The sequence below is a fragment of the Ranitomeya variabilis genome, chromosome 4 (genome assembly GCF_051348905.1).
Source record: "Ranitomeya variabilis isolate aRanVar5 chromosome 4, aRanVar5.hap1, whole genome shotgun sequence".
In the NCBI taxonomy this organism is placed as follows: domain Eukaryota; kingdom Metazoa; phylum Chordata; class Amphibia; order Anura; family Dendrobatidae; genus Ranitomeya; species Ranitomeya variabilis.
The window spans coordinates 49,584,362-49,611,521 of NC_135235.1; the positions used below are offsets into that span (position 1 = coordinate 49,584,362).

The 27,160-nt window shown below is 42.8% G+C and overlaps 1 protein-coding gene across 1 annotated transcript; it reads left to right on the forward strand.

Moving 5' to 3' along the window:
- The first annotated feature begins 268 nt into the window (after positions 1-268).
- On the forward strand, positions 269-26,599 carry LOC143768378 (scavenger receptor cysteine-rich domain-containing protein DMBT1). Its single transcript, XM_077257059.1, has 7 exons — positions 269-572; positions 971-1,003; positions 2,619-2,936; positions 21,741-21,770; positions 21,870-21,905; positions 23,677-23,997; positions 26,288-26,599. Exons 1-7 carry the CDS (start codon positions 461-463, stop codon positions 26,290-26,292), a joined length of 855 nt encoding a protein of 284 aa, XP_077113174.1. The 5' UTR covers positions 269-460; the 3' UTR covers positions 26,293-26,599.
- Positions 26,600-27,160: the final 561 nt, after the last annotated feature.

Here is a 27,160-nt window from a genome sequence, read left to right on the forward strand (position 1 = left end):
CATCACCCCTGGTTTATGGTCTTCAAAGTTGCCCATTTGTTGATGTCCTCAACCCTGAGGAATACAGGCAGATCTCCTGGCGTCCACATCTGGGGGGGTGTCATGTGAGCTTTCAAGTAGGGAAATTCAAGGAGCTACCATAATAATAATTTATCATTAACTAGATCAACTCTCATTAACTAGGCTACAATACTAAACAGAAAAGCTGAGAATTTTCCGTTGATTCTCTTGTTTATGTGATTCTCTTTTTTTCTGACGTACAGCCCCGGTGGCGCTGCGCTTGGCACAGGGTGGGCATGTGTGCGCTGGTCTTGTGGAGCTATACTACAAAGAAGCATGGTCCCCGGTATGTGATGATGGCTGGAACAGAATCAATGCAGAGGTGGTGTGTCGGCAGGCTGGTTGTGGGAGCCCCATCCTGGCCCTCGCTAGATATGGACGAGGCAGCGGGAATATCATCATGGATGATGTCAGCTGCGTTGGAACTGAGCAGACGCTGTGGCAGTGCTTACACCGTGGGTGGTACGTACATGACTGTGGCCCTCTGGAAAACGTAGGAGTCATATGCTCAGGTACTTGCACTCTTTCACTTTCTTTTTGTGTATGAAATATTCTTAAATGTTTTATATTATTAAAGAGGACGAGGAACTATCACTTGCCATAAGGATGTTTTTTTTTTCTTAAATTGGTCCAAATTGCACCGTTCTTCTGAATCTGGCCTTATTTTTTGTTTCGTCTCCTCTCCATTTCTGAGATATAGATCCCTCTTCCTCACAGAGATTATTGGGGGATTGCAGCACCACTCTTGTCCACAGGTTGTGCTTGGTATTACAGCACAGTCCCATTCCCTACAATGATTGAACTAGACTTGTAATGCCAAAGTTTGAAAAAGAAGAGAATCCTTACGTTTGTGTTATGTTTTCTGGTTTTGCACTAAATATGTGTTGTATTTCTTCTATTTTATTTTAAGCAAATTCCAATTTTTCCGCACCTCAACCTCAAAGTGAGTACTCACTGATTGTACTTGTTGATTATTGATATAATGTAATTCTAAGCAACCAATGCTGGGGAGAAGGTTTATATGTGAATTTAGGTGTAAGTGGCACTGACACGTACACATGATAATAACATATCTGCATTCACCCCTGCTATGTTATACTGTTGGTAAAACTTTATAGAGACAGCTAAGCAATTTAGGGAAATTTTAAATGGGTTGTCCATCTTTGGGGACATTTCTTTTTACCAATATGGATATATTTGAGGCTAAAATTAATTTTAGCCATTGGGTTTCATTAAATGTTTTGCCCCGTTTGCCTTCTATTTGTAATGTTTGCCCTGTTACTGCTGGTTGCAGAATGAGTGATCTGAGAATCCATCGCTGAGTTCTGACGATCTGACTGTAGACTGTGTAATTCTTTTACCCGTCTTTTTCTCAACTAATTTATGACCACAGACCACATCAAAGATTAATGTGCAGGGAAACAAAAAGTCTGTAAAAGTTAAGTGGTGCAATATTTTTAAGGAAACCTAATTGAAAAAAAATATTTTTTAGTTTCAAAACACGCATTTAAGTAAAAAAGAAAATAATACACTGTCCCTAAAGGTTCTTTAAACATTACAAGGTGCCTTCCATCTTCACCTTGGTCTTGAAGGCCACTGACCATCACTAGGCCTAAATGCTACATCATGATGTCATGGGGCAATGCACATTATGATATTATGTGAGGCTTAGGCTGGTTTCACATTTGCGTCTGTGCGCGCAGCGTTTGATCCGCATAGATCTGCATGCATCCGCATGCATCATGCGCACATATTTTTAACATGATGTACGCAGGGACATGCGTTTGTATGTAGTATGTCCTTGTTGAGATCATAAAAAAGGATTTTAGGGATATTTGATCTGTTTTGTGATTTTATTATTTGCACAGTATTTCAAAATGCTAATATAGAAAAAATAGCTAATAACTTGCTAACGGTAAGAAACATAACTATTGGGTCTTTAATTCGATGGGATCTAAGGTGTAACATTTCTCCTTGTGGAGAGTGACAAGCCAAGCCTGGCATCTCAATGTGAGGAGGCTTATAAGCCTTGCAGTGCTCCAATGGGAAATTAAATATGCAAATTGTCTTGTCAGAGAGGAGGAGGATGTGAACTCTAGAGCCTCCCATTGGAAGTAGCAATCTTAAAAGTCAACATCGACCCTATAGCGAGCTTTGCAATATGACTGTTAGGATAAAAGGCAAACTAGAATCTCAATTTGCAGACACGTGTTTCGGAGTGTTGCCCCTCGTCAGTGCAAAGTATGAGATCTGATTTGACTTTATGAGAGGCTTCTTACTGGGATTGAAAACCAGTGGTAGGGTTCCCCATCATCTACTATGTGCCATTAGTAATACTGCTGTCTTTTTACAGTATGTGGTAGAGAGGCGCTTGGGCCATCTCAGCTAACAGGAGGTGCAATTGCTGCCTCTGTGCCCCCTATGGCTTCACCCGTTATGATAGTAATGAGTAGATGAGTCCAGGATGAAGTATAATGGTAATAGTGTAATTTTTCCTGATTTATCAGTAAAACAATGACAATATTAACATTGAAAACTTTGCATTCACATTTCTCTAGTATTTCCTGTTGAACTGCGCTTAGCCGACGGGTGGCATCGGTGTGCCGGCCGCGTGGAGCTAAATTACAATAACTCATGGGGCACTGTATGTGACGATCTATGGGACATCAATGATGCCATGGTTGTGTGTAGACAGTTGGATTGTGGCACGGCTGTTTCTGCCTATGGATTAGCTCATTTTGGTGAAGGCATCGGAAATATTGTCTTGGATGATGTCAGTTGTGTTGGAACCGAGACTGCACTTAGCCAATGTCCTCATCGGCCATGGGGGACCCATAACTGTGTGCACGGGGAGGACAGCGGCGTTATCTGCACAGGTAAAATTCTTAAGGATGTGTAGATTTATTGTTTTATATTGGCCTTCTTCCCATTCCTGTCTTTTTCCCAGTCTTGAAAAATTCTATCTGACTATTTCCTAGTTATATCTACTTTTGGAAAAGCATCAGAGTGACCATTAGGGCAATTCATCTCAGGCGTTATTATTCTTACCAAACAAAAATCACAATTACTCCTAGGTAGCTGTGGATTTATACTAGAGTTATTCTTATCATGATTAAGGGTTAGAATTGCAAAGCACTTGTAGAAACACACAGCTTTGCAATTTACTTGTAATTAAAAATCCTCTCCTTTATCAAGAACAGAGGGATTTTTAATTGTGTAGTTTACACATCACCTAAGTTAATGGCCACCACTGTGGAAAGTAATCAGTGGCAGATCTCCTAAGTAAGGCTACTTTCACACTAGCGTTAACTGCATTACGTCTCAAAACGTCTTTTTTGCAGACAAAACGGATGCGTCGAAAAAGTGAAAAACGGAGACAAACGTATGCCACGCATACAGCATTTCGACGGATCCGTCGCAAATCCGTTAAACGTTTCCGTCGAAAATACTGGATGCGTTGCATACGTTGCATACGTTTTTACCATCCGTTGCATCCGTTTTTCCGACGGATCCGTTTTTAAAATGGGAGGCTCCCAAATTTGATTGGCTACTGGAAAATAGGGAAAACTATATAGTTACTGTTTTTACAGCCCATCTTTGTGGGTTTTAGTTTTGTGGCAGCGATGGAAGGTGTTCTTGGGAGGATTGCTAGTTTGGTTACCGACGTTATCTTTGAGACGAATCGCCTGGACATCATAGTGCGGGAGAAGGAGGCGGCAGCGGAAAGGCGTAGGATGCTTCTGCAGCAACGGAGACGGAGACGACTGTGGATTCATCCAATTAATGAACTGCGGATGACCCGGGGTGTCCAGTCCACTCTGTACCTGGAGTTGCGGCACAATCCACACAAATTCCACAACTACGTGCGGATGAGGATGGAACATTTCGACTTTTTGCTTCAAAAACTGGAGGATGTTATCCGAAGGCAGGACACAAGGATGAGGCTTGCCATCACACCGGCGGAGCGGCTGATGGTGACCCTGCGGTAAGCCTCTTTTTTTCTGTCATTGGTAATTTTTTATGTTATATTACATGCTGCAGACAATACTGCGCTGGCATACTGCGCACTATTTTCTGCAGCATGTAATTTTGGTTTTCTTTGCGGCCATTCCACTGCTTTTTTTTCTTGTCATTGGTCATTTTTAATGTTATATTACATGCTGCAGCCAATACTGCGCTGGCATACTGCGCACTATTTTCTGCAGCATGTAATTTTGGTTTTCTGGGCGGACATTCCACTGCTTTTCTTCATGTCATTGGTAATTTTTAATGTTATATTACATGCTGCAGACAATACTGCGCTGGCATACTGCGCACTATTTTCTGCAGCATGTAATTTTGGTTTTCTGGGCGGACATTCCACTGCTTTTCTTCATGTCATTGGTCATTTTTAATGTTATATTACATGCTGCAGACAATACTGCACTGGCATACTGTGCACTATTTTCTGCAGCATGTAATTTTGGTTTTCTGGGCGGACATTCCACTCCTTTTTTTACACCGGTTCCATGCTTGTTTGATTGTGTGTCCCGTCCTTTAAAAAAAAAAAAAACAGTGAAATTAACAGTGCCATATTGAAACTTGTTGGTCTGTGCAATTTTTGCTAATTTTTTTTTTTTTTTTTTTACAGTTTCCTAGCTACGGGTGAATCTATAACTTCGCTCCATTACCAATTCAGGCTGGGCATTTCCACTATTTCTGGAATAGTGAAGGACACATGTCGGGCTATTTGCACCACTTTGCAACCAGAGTATATCCCCCAACCATCCATGGAAATCTGGTTGCGAAGTGCTGAAGAGTTTCAGCAAATTTGCAATTTCCCTAATTGTGTGGGTGCAGTTGACGGGAAACATATAAGGATTTCGAAACCGGCAGGAACAGGATCGGAGTATTATAATTATAAGAAGTATTTCTCCATCGTCCTTATGGCTATTGCAGATGCCAACTGCAGGTTCCTTGCCGTGGACATCGGAGCGTTTGGACGGTCCAACGATTCCCAAGTTTTTAAAAACTCACCAATGGGTCGTTGCCTTTATGGAGAGAGCTACGATTTCCCGCCAGCCAGACCACTGCCAGGAACAAGTGAACCAGCCATGGAATATGTCTGTGTAGGTGATGAAGCCTTTCAATTGTCGCCGCACCTACTGAAACCGTACAGTAGTCGGAACTTAACCCCTTAAGCCCCGAGGGTGGTTTGCACGTTAATGACCGGGCCAATTTTTACAATTCTGACCACTGTCCATTTATGAGGTTATAACTCTGGAACGCTTCAACGGATCTTGGCGATTCTGACATTGTTTTCTCGTGACATATTGTACTTCATGTTAGTGGTAAAATTTCTTCGATATAACTTGCGTTTATTTGTGAAAAAAACGAATATTTGGCGAAAATTTTGAAAATTTCGCAATTTTCCAACTTTGAATTTTTATGCCCTTAAATCACAGACATATGTCACACAAAATACTTAATAAATAACATTTCCCACATGTCTACTTTACATCAGCACAATTTTGGAACCAAAATTTTTTTTTGTGACGGAGTTATAAGGGTTAAAAGTTGACCAGCAATTTCTCATTTTTACAACACCATTTTTTTTTAGGGACCACATCTCATTTGAAGTCATTTTGACGGGTCTATATGATAGAAAATACCCAAGTGTGACACCATTCTAAAAACTGCACCCCTCAAGGTACTCAAAACCACTTTCAAGAAGTTTATTAACCCTTCAGGTGTTTCACAGGAATTTTTGGAATGTTTAAATAAAAATGAACATTTAACTTTTTTTCACACAAAATTTATTTCAGCTCCAATTTGTTTTATTTTACCAAGGGTAACAGGAGAAAATAGACCCCAAAAGTTGTTGTACAATTTGTCCTGAGTACGCTGATACCCCATATGTGGGGGTAAACCACAGTTTGGGCGCATGGCAGAGCTTGGAAGCAAAGGAGCGCCATTTGACTTTTCAATGCAAAATTGACTGGAATTGAGATGGGACGCCATGTTGCATTTGGAGAGCCCCTGATGTGCCTAAACATTGAAACCCCCCACAAGTGACACCATTTTGGAAAGTAGACCCCCTAAGGAACTTATCTAGATGTGTGGTGAGCACTTTGACCCAACAAGTGCTTTACAGAAGTTTATAATGCAGAGCCGTAAAAATAAAAAATCATATTTTTTCACAAAAATTATCTTTTCACCCCCAATTTTTTATTTTCCCAAGGGTGAGAGAAGAAATTGGACCCCAAAAATTGTTGTTCAATTTGTCCTGAGTACGCTGATACCCCATATGTGGGTGTAAACCATTGTTTGGGCGCAGGGCTGAGCTCGGAAGGGAAGGAGCGCCATTTGACTTTTCAATGCAAAATTGACTGGAATTAAGATGGGATGCCATGTTGCGTTTGGAGAGCCCCTGATGTGCCTAAACATTAAACCCCCCCACAAGTGACACCATTTTGGAAAGTAGACCCCCTAAGGAACTTATCTAGATGTGTTTTGAGAGCTTTGAACCCCCAAGTGTTTCACTACAGTTTATAACGCAGAGCCGTGAAAATAAAAATTATTTTTTTTTTCACAAAAATGATTTTTTAGCCCCCAGTTTTGTATTTTCACAAGGGTATCAGGATAAATTGGACCCCAAAAGTTGTTATCCAATTTGTCTGGAGTACGCTGATACCCCATTTGTGGGGAGGGACCACTGTTTGGGCGCATGACAGAGCTCGGAAGGGAAGGAGCGCCATTTGGAATGCAGACTTAAATGGATTGGTCTGCAGGCGTCACGTTGCATTTGCAGAGCCCCTGATGTACCCAAACAGTACAAACCCCCCACAAGTGACCCCATATTGGAAACTAGACCCCCCAAGGAACTTATCTAGATGTGTTGTGAGAACTTTGAACCCCAAGTGTTTCACTACAGTTTATAACGCAGAGCCGTGAAAATAATTTTTTTTTTTTTTTTTCACAAAAATGAAATTTAGCCCCCAGTTTTGTATTTTCACAAGGGTATCAGGATAAATTGGACCCTAAAAGTTGTTGTCCAATTTGTCCTGAGTACGCTGATACCCCCTATGTGGGGGGGAACCACTGTTTGGGCGCATGACAGAGCTCGGAAGGGAAGGAGCGCCATTTGGAATTCAGACTTAAATGGATTGGTCTGCAGGCGTCACGTTGCATTTGCAGAGCCCCTGATGTACCCAAACAGTACAAACCCCCCACAAGTGACCCCATATTGGAAACTAGACCCCCCAAGGAACTTATCTAGATGTGTTGTGAGAACTTTGAACCCCCAAGTGTTTCACTACAGTTTATAACGCAGAGCCGTGAAAATAAAAATTATTTTTCTTTTTCACAAAAATGATTTTTTAGCCCCCAGTTTTGTATTTTCACAAGGGTATCAGGATAAATTGGACCCTAAAAGTTGTTGTCCAATTTGTCCTGAATACGCTGATACCCCCTATGTGGGGAGGGACCACTGTTTGGGCGCATGACAGAGCTCGGAAGGGAAGGAGCGCCATTTGGAATGCAGACTTAAATGGATTGGTCTGCAGGCGTCACGTTGCATTTGCAGAGCCCCTGATGTACCCAAACAGTACAAACCCCCCACAAGTGACCCCATATTGGAAACTAGACCCCCCAAGGAACTTATCTAGATGTGTTGTGAGAACTTTGAACCCCCAAGTGTTTCACTACAGTTTACAACGCAGAGCCGTGAAAATAAAACATATTTTTTTTCCCACAAAAATGATTTTTAGCCCCCCAAATTTTTATTTTCCCAAGGATAACAAGAGAACTTGGACCCCAGAAGTTGTTGTTCAATTTGTCCCTAGTACGCTGATACCCCATATGTTGGGGTAAACCCCTTTTTGGACGCACGGGAGAGCTCGGAAGGGAAGGAGCACTGTTTTACTTTTTCAACGCAGAATTGGCTGGAATTGAGATTGGACGCCATGTCGCGTTTGGAGAGCCCCTGATGTGCCTGAACAGTGGAAACTCCCCAATTCTACCTGAAACCCTACCCCTAACCGTTTACTGAACATTTTCTGACAGTCATAAGTGCCACGTATATAAGTGCCACGTATTTAAGTGCCACGTATTTAAGTGCCACGTATTTAAGTGCCACGTATTTAAGTGCCACGATATTTCAGTGCCACAATATTTCAGTGCCACGTATTTCAGTGCCACGTATTTCAGTGCCATGTATTTCAGGCACTGAAAAATACGTGGCACGTAAATACTTCAGTGCCACGATATTTCAGTGCCACGATATTTCAGTGCCACGATATTTCAGTGCCACGATATTTCAGTGCCACGTATTTCAGGCACTGAAAAATACGTGGCACGTAAATACGTGGCACGTAAATACGTGGCACTTAAATACGTGGCACTTAAATACGTGGCACTTAAATACGTGGCACTTAAATACGTGGCACTTAAATACGTGGCACTTATATACGTGGCCACTGAAATATCGTGGCACTTATATACGTATATACGTATATAAACGTATATTTCAGTGCCACGTATTTCAGGTTAGGGGTAGGGTTAGGGGTAGGGTTAGGGTTTTTTGTTTTTTTCTTGTTTTCTTGTGTTTTTCTATAAAAACGCATGCGTTTTACCGCGTTTACATGCATTTTTTCACACATGCGTTTTTTTTAAAAAACGCATGCAGATAAAAACGCAAGTGTGAAACCAGACTAAAAGACGCTTTTTATAGCAAAAAAGTTTTTGCGTCTCCACATTTTGAGACCTATAATTTTTCCACATTTTGGTCCACAGAGTCATGTGAGGTCTTGTTTTTTGCGGGACGAGTTGACGTTTTTATTGGTAACATTTTCGGACACGTGACCATTTTTTATCACTTTTTATTCCGATTTTTGTGAGGCAGAATAACCAAAAACCAGCTATTCATGAATTTCTTTTGGGAGAGGCGTTTATACCGTTCTGCGCTTGGTAAAATTGATAAAGCAGTTTTATTCGTCGGGTCAGTACGATTACAGCGATACCTCATTTATATCATTTTTTTATGTTTTGATGCTTTTATACGATAAAAACTATTTTATAGAAAAAATAATTATTTTGGCATCGCTTTATTCTGAGGACTATAACTTTTTTATTTTTTTGCTGATGATGCTGTATGGTGGCTCGTTTTTTGCGGGACAAGATGACGTTTTCAGCAGTAACATGGTTATTTATATCCGTCTTTTTGATCGCGTGTTATTCCACTTTTTGTTCGGCGGTATGGTAATAAAGCGTTGTTTTTTGCCTCGTTTTTTTTTTTTTTTTCTTACGGTGTTTACTGAAGGGGTTAACTAGTGGGCCAGTTTTATAGGTTGGGTCGTTACGGACGCGGCGATACTAAATATGTGTACTTTTATTGTTTTTGTTTGTTTTTTTAGATAAAGAAATGTATTTATGGGAATAATATATTTTTTTTTATTATTATTTATTTAGGAATTATTTATTTTTTTTTACACATGTGGAATTTTTTTTTTTAACTTTTTTACTTTGTCCCAGGGGGGGGGACATCACAGATCGCAGATCTGATAGTGTGCACAGCACTCTATCAGATCTGCGATCATACTTTCATCGGAGCAGGCTGCAGCTTTCATCTGCAGCCTGCTCCGACCCGGAAGTGCTCCCTGCAGGACCCGGATACAGCCCCTCGGCCATTTTGGATCCGGGGCCTGCAGGGAGAAGACGTTCGGTACGAGGTGAGTACATCACCTTGTACCGATCGTCTCAGGGAAGCCCGCAGGGAGCCCCCTCCCTGCGCGATGCTTCCCTGTACCGCCGGTACACCGCGATCATGTTTGATCGTGGTGTGCCGGGGGTTAATGTGCCGGGGGCGGTCCGTGACCGCTCCTGGCACATAGTGCCGGATGTCAGCTGCGATATGCAGCCGACACCCGGCCGCGATCGGCCGCGCTCCCCCCGTGAGCGCGGCCGATCGCGTATGACGTACTATACCGTCACCGGGAATTAAGGCCCACCCCACCTCGACGGTATAGTACGTCATATGGGATTAAGGGGTTAACCCATACCAAGCGGGGCTTTAATTACCGGCTTACTAGAGCACGAAGAGTCGTGGAGTGTTCTTTTGGCATATTGACGGCGAAGTGGTGAGTTCTGCTGACATCTATCAAACTGAAAAACACAACTATAGACGAGGTGGTTAAAGCCTGTGTGGTGCTCCACAACTTTGTCCTTTCAAAGGAGCCCGTTTCCTTGGATGATGAAGAGTTGGAGACCACCTTGTGGGACTACCGCAGCAGCTCGGTTCGCTCTACAGGTTCAGTTACAAGGATGAGGGACCAGTTTGCCGATTATTTTGTCTCACCTGTCGGGCGGATCCCGTGGCAAGACATGATTGTGTAACCTGTTTCTCATGTTTTTTGTTTATGTAAAAAAATGTGTTTCTACCAAAAAAAAAACAAAAACCCAAAAGCGTGGTTTTCTTGCTAGTAAAACCATTGTGTTATACCTTTCACATGTCTGGTGTTTGTTTTTATTAAACCTTTTCTATTATATTACCTTAATAAATCCACACACACACAAAGAATAGAATTTAAATCAGAGAAAATTTTATTTTAACTCTTTTTTTTTTTAAATGTTTTTTTTTTTACAAAATAAGATATTTTTTATTTTCCATTTTTTTTTAAAACAGTTTGTTAATATTAAAAAATTTTTTTTTAGCAAGCAATAACAAAGCATTACTAAAGGTTTTCAAAGTGTGGGGTGGAGATACTAGGGGAGGAGGGGCAGGAAGGTTGGACCACGTCGATAGATGGGGAAACCCTACTTGTTTGGGGTGCAGTGGAAGGGGGGGGTAAAACCAGGAGGCTGAGCAGAGGGGGGTGGTGTTGGGGTAGGGGGAATACTAACTGGGGAAGGTAAGCTGGGCAAGGAAGAAAACAGTGGGGAATGAATTTGGTTTGGGGGCCGGGATGGGGACTGGGTTGGGTATTGTGACTGGGTTGGGTAGTGGGACTGGGTTGGGTAGTGGGACTGGGTTGGGTAATGGGGCTGGTGTGGGGATTGGGGCTGGTGTGGGGATTGGGGCTGGGTTTGGTAATGGTGCTGGTGTGGGTATTGGGGCTGGGTTTGGTAATGGTGGGTATGGGGTGGAAATGGGGCCTGGGGTGGAAATGGGGCCTGGGGTGGAATTTGTAGTGGAGGTGTGGGGAGGTGTGTGGGTAGATTGGGGGTCATTAACGGCCTGCAGTAGAGCATTATGGCAGGTATTCATTACCCGCATCTGTTGCTCAAAAGAAAGCTTCTCCATGCTCCTGAGCATGGATTGAAAAAAAATATTGGCCGGATCGGGACTTACAGCTGAATGCAGCCTATCCAAGCGACTGCTGGTTTCCTGGCTTGTTTCACTGATGCGGGATTGCACCATGTTGAAACCAGCAGTCACTTGCTCTCCCAAAATTTTGAAAGAGCCTTGGAAGGATGCATTCAGGTGTAAGAACTCAGGAGCATAGCTCCTTTCCTGACCCCTCTGTCGCTGCCGCCACGAACCTAATGGTGGTCTCGAGGTGGCAGGATCAGAGGGGTGGGGTAAAAGGGAATGCTATCTGTTCAGCATCAGATGCGAGCAATGAAGCCTGCAATAATGCTCCACTGCTTGGGGCGGATGAAGTGGAGGGGACAGAGGTGTGGGGCCTACCGACGTGGCCCTCAGTGGCGGACTCAGGAGGGAACGCTCCAGAGGGCGCAGAGGAAGATGCAGGCGCACGGTGGCTGGAGAAGGTGCTGTGAAAGAAAAAACAAAAGAAATTAATACATTGAAATGAAAAAGCCCTGACTGAAAGCAAACTAAGTAGACAGTTTAACATGGTTATTAGTGGGTTGTAGAATACTTACACTCTGCTCAGCATGGTTCGCCTCAGGAAGGAGAGGGCCGGGCCATATTTGTATTTCCTCCTCTTCCTTCCTGCAGAGCCACTCGGGGCCTGCATCTCCAGGTTGAATTCCCTCTTAAAGCGATCCCTCAGTGACCGCCACCGCTTCCTAACCTTTTGAACTGTGAAGACAAGAATCAAAAGAAAAAAAAAAATTGGTAAATGCTATACATTACAGTCAGCTCAAAACATCACTGGAAAGTGAATACTTACCTAGTTTGCTCAGCTGCTGAGGATGAAGGCCCTCCCGCCTTGGAAACAGGTTGTGACACACTTCGTCCCAGAACCGACGGGTGACACTGGTATCGGCATGCCTGCGGTCAGCCATGTTCCACAGCGGCTCCCGCTCGCGAACCTCCTCAATGAGGCTGTCGATGTCGATGTCGTCGTCGTCATCATCATCCTCTTCTGCGGGAGCACGCTGTGAAGCCTGTGCCAAAAAAAAAATATAAGAAAAACAAACAAATTAGTACACTGAAACACTAAAGTACCAATAGAATCCCCCTCCCCAAAAAAAACAAACAAACTCACTGATGGCCGACCGCGGCGACGAGTCCGCCGACTCTGGGAGTGTCTGGGAGAACCTTCAGCGGCAGCAGCAGGAGCAGCAGCAGCAGCCTGAAATAAAGGAAACAAATTCTCAGTTAGGTAGGCATATATTTTCTGTGTTTAGTTATGTATGAAAAGCCGGATTACTCACCGGTAATGCTCTTTTAGTGAGTCCACGACAGCACCCTACTGGAGAGAGGGATCCGCCCCGCAGGAACAGGAAACCTATTGAGAAATAAAAGGGGGCGGTCCGCCTCTCCTCCTCAGTTTTGATTTCAGAGTACCCGGAGGACCGCCAATATTAGGCAAATATCATTTATTTCATTCTTTAAACTTATTTGCTTATGATTAAAAGGATTTTACTCAAATAATATGCATTATATTAATATAGGGAGGGATGTAAGAGGGTGCTGTCGTGGACTCACTAAAAGAGCATTACCGGTGAGTAATCCGGCTTTTTACTCTTCGCCACGACAGCACCCTACTGGAGATCTTTCAGAGACCATCACCTAGGGAGGGGACCACCGTGCTGAGGACAGTCCTGCCAAAGTCTAGGTCAGAAGTTGACGATAGGTCTAGCCTATAGTGGTTATAAAATGTAGAAGGATTTGACCACGTTGCCGCCTTACATATAGTTTCAATCGGGACGTCTCCCCTCTCTGCCCAGGAGGATGCCATCGCTCTGGTAGAGTGTGCCGTTATGCCTTCCGGAGGGTTTTCTTTCCTCGCGGAGTAAGCCAGTCTGATAGCCTCTCTGATCCACCGGGATAAGGTGCTTTTTGTTACTCCATGACCCTTCTTGACACCCTGGAAGGAAATAAACAGAGCCCTACTCTGTCGCCAGCTACTGGTCTTTTCAATGTATTTTAACACTACTCTTTTAACGTCTAGAGTGTGATATTTTTGTTCTTCAGGAGTGGAGGGATTACTGAAGAAAGTGGGCAAGATTATTTCTTGTGACCTGTGGAATTTTTTCGCTACTTTGGGTAGGTAGGAAGGGTCTGGTTTAAGAATTAACTTATCCTGAAAGGTTAACAAAAAAGGTGGATCTATAGAGAGTGCTTGGATGTCACTGATTCTCCTAGCTGAAGTCAGTGCTACCAAGAGGGCCGTTTTTAGTGATAGACATTTAATTGGTATTGAGTCTATTGGCTCGAATGGAGAGTCTGTTAGGGCTTGTAAGACTAAATTTAAATCCCAGGGTGGAATTCTAGGTATGTTAACTGGATTCATTCTTTCGCAGGCCGTAATAAATCTGGATACCCATCTATCCCCCGCAATGTTATGGCCATAGAGGGCTCCTAGTGCTGAAACATGAACCTTTAAGGTGTTTACAGTTAGACCTAGTTCTCTCCCTTTTTGAAGAAACTCCAGGATAGAATGTATCGGAATCTCTGACGTGTTGGTAAATGTATGGAATTGAAAAAAATTTTCTCCATACTCTTGTATAGATTTTTGTGGTGGAGGGTTTTCTACTATGGAGAAGCGTATCAATTAAACCCCCCGAGAATCCTCTCGATCTTAGCATCTGCCTCTCAAGTTCCAGGCCGTCAGGTGGAGATTGTCCACCTGAGGGTGGAAAAACGGACCCTGGAAGAGAAGGTTGGGCGTTGAGGGGAGGACCCAAGGATCTGAGACCGACATGGTCCGTAGCCATGAGAACCATGGTCTCTTGGGCCAGAATGGAGCTATCAGTACAACTCTCGCCCCTTCTTCTCTGATTTTGCGTATAACTTGAGGTAGCAATATGATCGGAGGAAATGCGTACGCCAGACTGAACTGCCAAGGGGCTTGGAGAGCGTCCAGAATGTCCGGATGATCCGCTGGAGATAGAGAAGCAAATCTCCGGACTTTTCTGTTTTTCCTTGTGGCGAAAAGATCTATCTGAGGACGGCCCCAAAGAGATATTATGTCCAGAAATATTTGCTGGTTTAGACACCACTCTCCTTGCCTTAGGGTGTGTCGGCTTAAAAAGTCCGCCTGCTGATTGCTTGCTCCCCTTATGTGCAGTGCAGTAAGGGATGTTAGGTGACTTTCTGCTAGATTTAAGATTTCCGTAGCAGAAGACATCAGAGTCTCTGATCGCGTACCTCCTTGCCGATTTAGATACGCCACCGTGGTGGTGTTGTCGGACAGGACTCTGACGTCTTTCCCCCGAATCTGTGGGAGGAAATGGTATAAGGCGTATTTTACAGCATTCAGTTCTTTGAAGTTAGAGGAGCTGCAATTTTCTTCCATGCTCCATAACCCCTGGCAATAATCGTTCCCCATATGAGCGCCCCATCCATGAGGACTGGCGTCAGTGGTTATGGTGTGAGATGGCTTTATTACCCATGGAACCCCACTCAACAAATGGTTTGAGTCTAGCCACCACTCTAAGGAAGTTAAAACCTCCTGAGATAAGGTTATTTTTGTATTTAGGTGACCAAATAACCGTCTATCCTCTTGTAAAATTTGATGTTGTAGTACTCGAGTGTGGTGTTGAGCCCATCTCACTGCTGGTATACAAGAGATAAGAGACCCTAGTAACGACATAGCTTGTCTTAGGGATATACGAGGATTAGTTATTGCGGCTAGGACTTTGTGTCTGATCAGTAGGATTTTTACCTGCGGCATGAGACACTTGAGATATGGAGTCTAACTGGAACCCCAAGAACGCCTGACGGGAAAGCGGAGTGAGTCTGGATTTGTCGGTATTGATTATCCAGCCCAGGTCCTGTAGAGAGGAAATTGCGTGAGCTAAACGATCAGCACATTGAGTAACTGAATTTCCTATTACCAAAAAGTCATCCAGATAGGGCACAATCAAAGTTTCCTTCTGGCGTAGGTATGCCATCACCTCTAGCATTATCTTGGTGAAGATCCTCGGCGCTGTTGAGAGGCCGAAGGGTAAGGCCGCATACTGGAAGTGACGAACCTCGTTGTTGATTTTTACCGCCACTCTGAGGAATTTTTGGTATCTGTTATGAATGGGGAGATGATAGTAAGCATCCTTTAGATCAATGCCCCCCATCATACAGTTTGGGAAGAGGAGTTTTATGGTGGACCTAATGGACTCCATTTTAAATGTATAATTTTCAATGAATGAATTGAGTTTTTTAAGGTTTATGATGGTTCTGAAAGAACCGTCGGGCTTAGAGATTAGGAATAGGGGAGAGTAGAATCCCCTACCCTCCTGTCCCATCGGTACTTGGACTAGGACCCGTTTTGATATTAGGGTTTGAATTTCAAGCTCTAGAGCCTGTTGCTGTATGGGCGAGCTGAGAGTTGTTATAATATAAGACTCGTGGGGCACACGAGAGAATTTTAATTTAATTCCATCTCGGACGATATTTAAAACCCACGAGCTAGATGTTATCTTCTCCCATTGGGTGGAGAAAAATTTAAGTCTGCCCCCAACTGGTATGTCCTCAGTATTTGTTGTCTTTTGGGGGGTTGGGTCTTCTAAACATGGTACCTCTCTGCTTGTCGTCCTTAGGGGTCCATGTTGTAGACCTATCTGTTTGCCTCCTTTTGCCAAACGGCCTCCTTTTAAAGGCTCTCCTGTAAAAGGGAATAGAGGATTCAGGAAAAGCTTTCTTCCTGTCCTTTGCCTTTTTGAGTAGGTCATCTAAGGTTTTACCAAAGAGGTACTCACCCTCACATGGGATTGCGCATATTTTAGATTTAGATTGCGCGTCCCCTTTCCAGCTCTTCATCCATAGAGCTCTTCTTGCGTTATTTACAAGGCCCGCAGATCTTGCTGCTAAACGGAGTGAGTCGGCGGAGGCGTCTGCCAGAAAGGCCGCTGCTCCTCGTATTAAGGGGATGGCTGCTCTTAGTTTTTCTCTCGAGCTTTTCTTTTCAATTTGCTGGTCTAACTGATCAATCCAGATGATCATTGACCGGGCCGCGCAAGTACTGGCTACTGCAGGTTTGAATATTCCTGTAGCCGCTTCCCAGGAACGTTTAAGGGATGATTCAGCCTTACGATCCAAAGGATCGACCAATAGTCCCGCATCCTCCACAGGTAAAGTGGATTGTTTGGAGGTAGAGGCTACAGCTGCGTCGACTTTAGGGACTTTGGTCCAAGTAAGAAGCTCCTCGTCACTAAACGGATATTTGCGTTTTGAGGCTGAGGGTAGAAAGCCTCTCTGATCTTGCTTCTCCCACTCTCTTTTGATTAATGTTTTCACTGCTGGTATAACCGGAAAACATCTCCTCTTTCTGTCTGCCAAACCCGCGAACATTATCTCTTGCGCGGTTTGCGCACCCTTAGACTCCTCACACCCCATGGTATTTCGAATGGATTTTACCAAGTTGTCCACACTGTCTAAGGGGAAACATGAGCGTCCCTCAATCTCTGATGAGGATGATGACGCTAGACATGATGATAGGGAGGCATCTGACAGTATCGGTTGGTCACTATCGGAGTCTGACACAAGTGTTGGTGTTTTAGATTTAGAACTACGCGGTTTTTCCTGGGTCATATTTTTTAGTTCTTCTCTAATAATGGCCCGTAGGTCCGTAATGGACACTGCTGCTCCCTGTGTTGTTTCTTTAAAACAGTCCTCACAAAGTTTTTTGGGGTATGAGTCAGGGAGGGGCTGGTTACACAAGGCACATTCCCTGTGCTTCGTTTTTTGTCGTTTTTTGCTCGGATCAGAAGGCCGAGATCCTGTTCTGGAACCGTCGCTTTTACGAGCGGTGTCCGAGGATCCTCTGGCGTGATCTTTGGCGGGGGTACTGGAACTCCGGTTGTAGGGTCCATGGCACCTGGGGATGACATCTCTGCATCGCCGTTTCAGCGTTAGTGAGCGCTTTAAATAGAGCGCCAAAACGTTTTTTGTTTTTTTTTTCGCGCATGCGCAGACAGTGCCGCTCCCCTGCCCTGGATCCGGCCTAGGCGCCCCGGAAGTCCAAGATCCACTTCCGGGGTAGCCTGTATTTGCGGCGGTCGGCGCGTGTGCGGCCCGGGATTCAACGCCGGGCCGCGAAGGAAGGTCATCTTACCCGCTCCTGCTGCCGTACCGCACGCTGGGAAGGACGCCGGTCGGCCTTTCCCGGACCCAGCCGTCTGCCCGCTCCATCAGACGAGGGGGGAGCCGTCTAACGGAACTCCCCCGACGCTGCTTCTGAGCCGCAGCCCCTGCCGTTCTCTCGGATACTGCGCAGGCGGCATGCAAGCCCAGGTATGGTTTCTCATTCGGAAGTCCTGTCGTTCCCGCAGGAACAGGAAACCTAAACTGAGGAGGAGAGGCGGACCGCCCCCTTTTATTTCTCAATAGGTTTCCTGTTCCTGCGGGGCGGATCCCTCTCTCCAGTAGGGTGCTGTCGTGGCGAAGAGTAAAAATCTGTTTTGTGTATGGTGCAGTGTGATGTGCGAAGCAACTGTTTCACCACTACTTACACTTGGTTCCTCCTCCACTGGCATCTCTCCACCCGTCTCGCCCCCTTCTGACAGCTCCTCATCTGATTCAGCTTCCTGTTGAAACATAATTTATGCATGTAGTGATAAAAAAAAAAATTTAATTAAAAAAAAAAAAAAAAAAATTATGTTAACTTACCAATACACGCTGTTGCTGTGGAGGAGGGCTGTCAGAAGAGGACATTGTTGTGGTATCAAGGCCGGCGGCTGTGGTCCTGGTGTTTCTGTAAAAGTTAAAAGACACTTGCAATCTGCTCTACACATTGAAGCAGCAGATTTGGGGTCTTCAAAACTTACTTTGAAAGATTTGTGGCTGTGGTCCTGGTGGGCTGGTCAGTGGCTGCGGTCCTGGTGTATCTGTAATATGTATAATTGATTTATAGTTAGACCACCCCCTGAACTAGGTAATGTTTAACGATAAACACCCTGCAAAAATGATGTCAGAAATGTTCATTACAGGTGAACACCAAAACATCCCAAAAAAAGTTGCACGTTATAGCATTCATTTCCATGTCCCAAAAAATAACACTTTGAAATGTTAAACCCACCCTGCAAAAATATATTTGCCACATTTTATTTTAAAAAAATCACCCTCCCCCCCCTAAAATAAAACCTTTTCAGTACAACCTTTATCAAAAAATAAGCCCTCAACCAACTCTGTATTGTATGTGTAACCATTGGTACATACACCAGTTTTAAATTTACCTTTATGAAATGATACTACGGACATTTTTAAAAAAAACATTTTATTATTCTCTTTTTTTTTCACTTTTTTTTTAAAAAAAAAAATCACAATTAGGAGCTGAAATGCTCTTTATTTTAAATACAAGTACATCAACTGCAAATGGTTTTAACAGGAAAATAAAATCACTTTTAAATAGAAAAAAAAAACTCACACATTCAAACCACAAGCTGCAGACCACTAGACTTTTAAAAAATACATCAGATTAAAAAAAAACAAAAAAAAAAAACACATTTTAACCACATGCTGCACAGACCACTATACAGTCAATACATCAGAAAAAGGCAATTAACCAATTAAAGCCTGGACAAATGCACATGCAATCAACAAGACGCACACAAACATGCATGGTATGTGTCCACATTTCCGAATTGCATCAGGATTTGGTCAGAATTTTCCATCAGTATTTGTAAGCCAAAACCAGGAGTGTAACAATTTGAGGGAAAGTAGGAAAACAGGCACACTTTTGCTTTTATCACCCACTCCTGGTTTTGGCTTACAAATACTGATGTAAAATCCTGACCAAATCCTGATGCAATCCTGAACATGGACACATACCCTCCCACATGAACAGGCATAAGATTGGCAAAGGCAAGGTGCAGGCACATTACTTACAAAAGCACAAAGCCATACAAAAATACACACACACACACACGCACGCACATAAGCTTTATGCAAATACACATATGTACAACAAAGGCAGAAAGGTGGACCCAATCAGAAGACGCATACACACTCACATACACACACATACAAATGGCTGAGTGACAATCCTTTGGCTGGAGCTGCAGGTCTTCACAGTGGCTGGCATCATGGTGGATCTGGACTCTAGCATGGCACTGGCTGGTGCAGGACGATGGCAGGCCTCAGGTTCTCTTCAGGTTTTAAGCTCTTGCTGTAGTCAGTAGTACCTCATACACACAGAAATGCACAGGCACACAGATGCACACAAAAATTGCAATACTCACACTGGCTCTATGGTGGCTGGAGTCTTGTGGCTGGCTCCTGTGGCTGGCTCCTGTGGCTGGCTCCTGTGGCTGGCTGGGGTCTTGCTGGCAGTCTGGAGTCTTGGTGGCAGGCTTCTTCTCTGTAGGCTTCTTGCTGGCATATGTGGGGTTGAAGGCCCAGGCCAGGTTTATATAGATTTGGGGGTGTCTGGCCAATTGGCAACAACATCCTGCTTCTGAGCATGCTCAGTGTAAAAAAACGTATTGCAGCGCTGTATTGCGTCGTACGACGTGTCCCGACGCATCCGTCGCTCATAGGCTTCCATTGCAGCCAACGACGTATGCTGCAGGATGCAAATTTCGACGCATACGTCGTAAAACGTACACGACGTATGCCAATCCGTCGCAATACGTCGCCAATACAAGTCTATGGGAAAAAAACGCATCCAGCAAAAACTTTTGCTGGATGCGTTTTTTTAGAAAAAAAGACGTTTTGAGACGTAATGCAGTTAACGCTAGTGTGAAAGTAGCCTAAGGAGCGCAGTGTTTACAAGATCTTTTCTAAATAGCTTGTAAGAGCTTCTTTGAATCTAGTTGGATAGCTAGATCGGAAAATCTTCAGTGTTGCTGTGCTCCTGCGATACTGCCTCTGCCAACAGCATTGAAGAGCGCGCAGTTCAGACTGGCGGCTCAACCATGCCGGTGAACAGTCAATCTTCAGGAACACACAGTCCCAGGAGCCTAGAGGCACGGAAGTAATGTGCTCTGAAAAATAAATGTTGAGAATAACACTTTAAATTAGTGCAGTCAGACATTGCATGTCCTATCTTTTTTATGACTTTTTACCCAGAGACAAAACCTCACCTACCATGTGCTATTTACGATGCTTTTATATTCTTGTGTGGCTTTTGGCTATATTTCGGCACCATGACAAGGGGGAAATCTAAATTGAACACTACTTTCAAGTCCACAGTGTTCTTTTTGCGCACCAAGAAACCTTGAAAGTAGTGTCCAATTTAGATTGTACCCAGCCAATCAGCGTAATGTTTTTGTGCTTTATTGGCTACTAGAAGAATGGAGTACTGGCAAATCTATCCAGTTAAAAATATGCTGGCTGAATATACACATCAAGGTATATAATGTACTTCCATGTAGTTCTGAATTATAAATGACACATGCTGAAAATAGACCTGTCATTTGTCTAAAAATATGCGTTAAATATCTTATCGTATTATGTATATCCCTTTTCACATATAAAGCACCATGAAATAAATGGCGCTATACTAATAAATAATATTAATCTTATTAAAATCCCTGAGCTCCCCTGATTCTGCTGCTCTTTTCCGTTTTGCTCTGCATCACTCCATTGCAGAGAAATTCATATTGGTTGAATTTGGAGTGCAGCATGTGAAATCTCTGCTTCTGTTTCAACTGGGCATTTACCTTCAGAGTTTTTATTCCTGCCTCCCAGATGCTGACAGTCACAGCTCAGCTGCTGATTTACCAGTATCATACGCTGCCGTGCTGTGACTGGCAGCATCAGGGAAGGGTAAAAGCATCCCCTCCAAAGAACACTCTGAATAAACACTTAGATGGTCTGCAAGAAGAGATTTCACATGCTGGCCTCCAAAAGCAACACATGTGAATATCTCTGCCATGGAGAGACACAACACAAAATGGAAAAGAGTAGAAAAATTAGGGGAGGTCAGAGCTGTGTTTTTTTGTTAGTTTTGCAAAGTATTTAACGTCAATATTTTTTGAGTCAGTGACAGGTCCTTCTTAACTAAGTTCTCAATTTTTCCCCCCAAAACAAAAACCTTCTCACAATTTCATTCTCCTGCCAGTACAGCACAGGCTCTGACAGAGATAGGGATCAATGAGGTTATCATCAGTTAAGTGTAGACCTATAATGCTAGTAGTATGGCTCGTGATCGTGACCACTGCGGCTAATGATTGGCTGCAGCAGTCACTTGCTGATCACTTGTAAGGTATAACACAGGATCAGAAGAGGGGAGTCATGTTTCTCTTGTATTAAAGAGTTTCCTGTTTTGTTTATTGTGCTTTTAGAAGCTGGATAACGCTTTACGCTTATGCTTTTTATGTGTTTCTTTTTTTCTCGTTCTTTTTCTACACAGGTGCTGGTTTTCTAACAAAAAAATCCCTAGGTAACATTATGCCAGAAAACTTTTTTTTCTTCACATTTTCACCATCTTTTACATATAATTTATTAATATCTGCATTTAATATATTTTGTCACGTTTTAGAGCCGCCTTCCACCACAGCAAAGCAAAATGTGACAGGTGAATTGTCCTCATTACACATGTAAATTGTTAATTACTGCCACAGATATGCAGATGCTCCATTGATATAACACTGGTTATTGTTTGCCGCCTGCCAGCAATGACAAACCATATCATCATGTGAAAACTGCAGACAATCAGTGGCTTCTGTGGTCATGCGCCATTCTTCACCACCGGAGGTCACATGATGGTATGGCACACCATTGCTAGCAGCCCGTGAGAGTGTTCTTTTTACGCTAAAAATGACTGAGCAAAATAAGTTTCCAGGCCAGTACGATTATGGCAATACCAAATGTCTAAGGATTTTTCATAAATTTTAGTGGTTAACCCCTTCACGACCTATGACCTAAAGATATGTCATAGGTCGCTTTTGTCCCTTTGTTGCGGGCTCCGGCACTGAGCCAGCATCTTTTCCGGTACATGACAGCTGATTTGATCAGTTGTCATGTGCCTCTATGATCTCAGAATTTTTTACAGACACTATTGTGGGGAACATAATGATATATTGATAACTTTTCTTTCGTTCTTTATTTTATTTTTTTCAATATATTTTTTGGAGGGAAAATGTGGTGACTGAGAAACCGCAAATCCACAATTTAAATTTTTCTTTTTGCCATTTTCACGTACAAAAGTGCTTTAAAAAGGGGGTGATTTTAAGTTTTTAGATTTTAACTTTAATTTTTAGTTTCCTTCGAAGGTTTGGTTCTGCAAGTTTCCTATGTAGGGCTCTTTCAGATGTCCGTAGTAATCAGTCCGATGTCGTATTGCAGTGCATGGACTGGCTCGAGCATGTATGAAGCTGTCACGCTCAGTTCAGGAGATGTGCGGCCAGTCTATACATTGCTATCTGACATTGGACCGACTATGACAGACATCTGAAAGAGCCCTAATACAATAAATTGCAGTATTCCAATATGTGGTTAAATTGACATCTTCAAAGAAATCCAGCCACAATCAGAGCTTCATAGGAGGACCAACATTACAGCAGGGGAAGTCCAGCAAGCTCCTTGCTGCAGGGTAATCCATAGGCATACCGCGAGGGGAGTCAGTGCATAGCTATGGGAGTCAGTGTTAATGATTGACAGCGGCATTTAATTGGTCAAACGGCAGCGATAGGAGCCATTTATGGTCGTTGCTAGAGATGGTTGAATTTATTCAAGTGGAATTGAATTCTACAAAAATTGGGATTCTGGCGATAACTTAAGTTTTGGAGTTCGGGCCTCTCGAAGTCAGCAAAATCTCGCTGAACTGTCGGCTCACGGCCAGAACCTCAAGACTAGTGTGGAGGGTCGGAGGTGCGGAAGATCGGAGATCAGGCAGGGAGCAGTGGGGGCATCCGAAGAGGTGAGCGATGAGACGAGTATCAGGTTTCAGCTCTGGGGTCTGGAGAGATTTGTGGAGAATAACTTCAATGTAAATTAAGTCTGCCCGGAAAATCTACATGGTTTGATGAATTCGATTTTTGGCAGGTCCGCTCATTCTAGTCGCTGCTGTTACAGGCAGATATCGGCAGCTCCTGAGCCCGTTCCATACAAACGACTGTGACGTACAGTAATATCAGAGGGTAATTACTATAGTTCCAACAACCAAACCTTCTATTCAAGAGGTTCTCTTAATTCCTGAAAATAAAGTTGTGTAATATTGTCTGACAGAAAAATATTATAAAAAATAACGAAATGTCAGAAAAATATGACTGGCTTATATGAGACAAAATAATAATGAGCAGCATACAGTTGTCATGTTCATCTTTTCTACTTCCTTTTATCTTCAGAGATTCCTCTAAACCTGCGTCTTGTAAATGGAAGCCACCACTGCGAGGGACGCCTTGAAGTATTGTACCAGGGTGTGTGGGGAACTGTGTGTGATGACCTGTGGGGTCTGTCCTCAGCTGTGGTTGTTTGCAGGCAGCTGGGCTGTGGGCGTGCCCTGCAGGCTCCACCATTGGCGTTCTTTGGTCGTGGAAGTGGAAGCATTTTGCTGGATCATGTGAACTGTGTCGGCACAGAGTCTTTCCTGTGGACATGTCCTCACCGGCCATGGAGAGTGCATAACTGTGACCATAGCGAGGATGCAAGTGTAATGTGTGCATTAGGTATGAAGATCCTTCCTTTACTTCTCATCTTTTTCTAAAAAGCCTTCAGGAAAATTTACATTTTTCTACTTACATGCAAATATATTGGGTTAAAAATATTTTTTGCAATTCAGTTTCATTCAAAATTTATTTAGCATTTTTGGCTTTTTCAAGGTCTTCGTTTCCATTCTGATATATTATTGTATTGTACCTGTCACTTGCTAAAAAAAATTAATTAAATGCCTATTAAAATCCCTGCGCTCTCCTTATTCTGCTGCTCTTTTCATTTTTGAAATGTGTCGCTCCATTGCAAAGATATCCACATTTGTTGGTTTTGGAGTGCAGTATGTGAAATCTCTGTTTGTAGTTCACCTGGTTGTGATTTCAGAGTTTTGTTCAGGGGCATGCACTTTCACCCCTCCTCCCCAGGCGCTGCCAATCACAGCTGAGCACTCTCTAAGATGGATAAGACCTATAGATCAGCTACTGACCTGTAATTGGCAGTGTCTGGGAGGGCTGAAAATGTTCGCGCCCAGTTGTACTGCAAAGCAGAGATTTCACATACTGTGCTTCAAAAGAAAAAAATTTGAATAATTCTGCAATTGATTGATACAGCTCAAAATGGAAAAAGTGGCAGAATAGTTTGGATTAGGAATTTTTACAAGGTATTTAAATAAATTTCTTGAGCCAGTGACAGGTTCTCTTTAATTTCGGAACATGGCAGCCTATTGAGATCAATATAATGTACTGGTTACTCATACAGTAAGGTCTTATTCAGACGTCTGATTTTCACATATGAAAAACGGATTAAGTGTCAGCAGTGTTTTAATCCTAGTATCATCAGAGTGTGGTCAGTGTGTCAGTTTTTACCATCAGTGTTTTATCAGTGATATTCACTGCTGAAAAAATAAATAAATTGTAAAGCTTCTCCTATACGTTACAATGTTTATCATGGACATGACATAGATAGGATATTGACGCCATCCATGTGCTGTCCTTAATTTTCATTCCCATAGACTTGTATTGGTAATTTTGATCTATGACGTGGACTAAAAACAGACATACCTTTGTGTTTTTTTTTTGTGGACACATAGGGCCTAATTCATCAAGACTGGAATTGTTCACACCGGTCTTGATATGGGGCCGTGCTGGAGTCAGACGCTATTGATTCATGAGTTGGACAAACGGCCTACAACTCGGTTTACATCTTGCCACAAATCCTACTCCAGTCCCTGCTGGAGTAAGATTTGTGGCGTAGGAAATGCTGCCGCTCATCATGAATTTGACGATCAGTGGTCACCATGCTCTTGTCCCGCTCTAGCTTCGGCCATTTTGTCGGATCTGGAAAAAACTGTCGTGAGAATGTCACAGTTCACAAAATTTTGGCCTAAATTTTACAACTTTTTAAAACTTTTATGCCACAATTCTGATATGAGAGCTTTGATGAATCGTGCCCATAATCCACTGAAAAGATGGACATGTGAACAGCTCCATAGATTATAACTGGAACATGTTCTTTCTGTGAAAACAGCAAAAGAAACCCATAAATGAAAAATGAAAGTCTGTATGAGCCCTTAGGTAGAGATTTTTTTACCTTGAGCTTCTTCTTGAGTTGGTATCTGATTCTGTTGATTCTGTTGAAGAGGGAGCTGCCTTCGAGTGATGTCAATGTGCCCAAACTGCCGTTAGTTGTTCCATTGTAGGAAAATTTGAGAACCTAATTTCTGCACTAAGTGATGGAAATGATGAAGTTTAAAGAGGGCTCCAAAGACACTTTCTTAACATTACTCCAACAACTTATTTGCCCACTAGAGTATGTTTAACCAGCATTCCTCAGAGCTGGCAAAATATCTTTTTATGGTACGTTTAAGTGGATCCATCACCAAACATCATAATACAATCTGCATTATTAAAAGAGTTGTCTACTACTAGGACGGCCCCTTCTGAATCACTATGTTTCCCCCCAGTTTCCCCCTTTAAATATATGTCTTAGACCTGATGAGACTGGTGTGCTAATTTTAAAAATCCATATCTGCATGGCTATATAATCCTAGTTGAATATTTTCCTTCTTGATACTAACATTTAGAGCTCGACTCCTCTACTGGACTGCTCATTTTAATAATAGGATTCTACAATCGATCTTATATGGATTTTCAAGGTAAATATACCAGGCTCACCAAGTCAAAGAGATGTATTTAATAATGAATGCAGTTTACATTGTGACATCTGGTGGTGACAGATTTGCTCTTAATGACACATGCCATCTATGATCCTGTGCTGTAACATGGGTTTTATATTCTTCTTCCACAGGTTAGCGTCACATGAAGGCTTCCCGTTGGAATGGCAATCCTGAAGTTCTGAGCTTCTGAATTTTTGCAAGAGATGTCTGAGTACTGAAAATACTACTGCATTAGTGTTACATATGTGAACATCTAAAGCTGTAATTGTTTTGTTCCTGTATTAGTATATGGACCAATAGAATAATTGACACCAACTGGAAAGTGGGTAACCGTAATGATATAACATTTTTGGGAATAAAAAATATCATGTAAAGTCACCTCTCCTATAGAACGAGTTGTAAGCATGGATATAGATGAAAATAAATGTATAGCTTATTCCAGGCTTCAGTCTCAAAAGTGATTGCAATGTAGACCACCTCACATGCCACGTGCCATTATTACACAGGCGACCCTTTGAGCCTCAGGACTTGAGTGCAAATTCACCCACCCTAGCAAAAGATTTTCCAAGATTAGGCACTTTTGGCATACTCATCTCATAGGTGGAGGTCCCATATACTGAAACATTTGTTCATATGCTGTATACTGTGGTTTTGCCATAAATATCTAAGGTGGGAACAATCCCTTTGACAGAAACTAAAAATGCAAAATGTTTGCCTTAAAGGGAACCTTTCAAGTCATTATAACTCACTAAACCACCAACACGTCATGATATATAATACGAATTTCATATTTTTTTAAATTATTTATTATTATATGATCATGGAAAATATCTGCGTGTTTCACACGCACTCCAAACCTTTATCTTGGACAAAGGACACTGGGTTGTGTTTGAAACGCGTAGCTATTTTACATGGTCATATTTTTTGTAATACACACGTACAGTGGGGCAAAAAAGTATTTAGTCAGTCAGCAATAGTGCAAGTTCCACCACTTAAAAAGATGA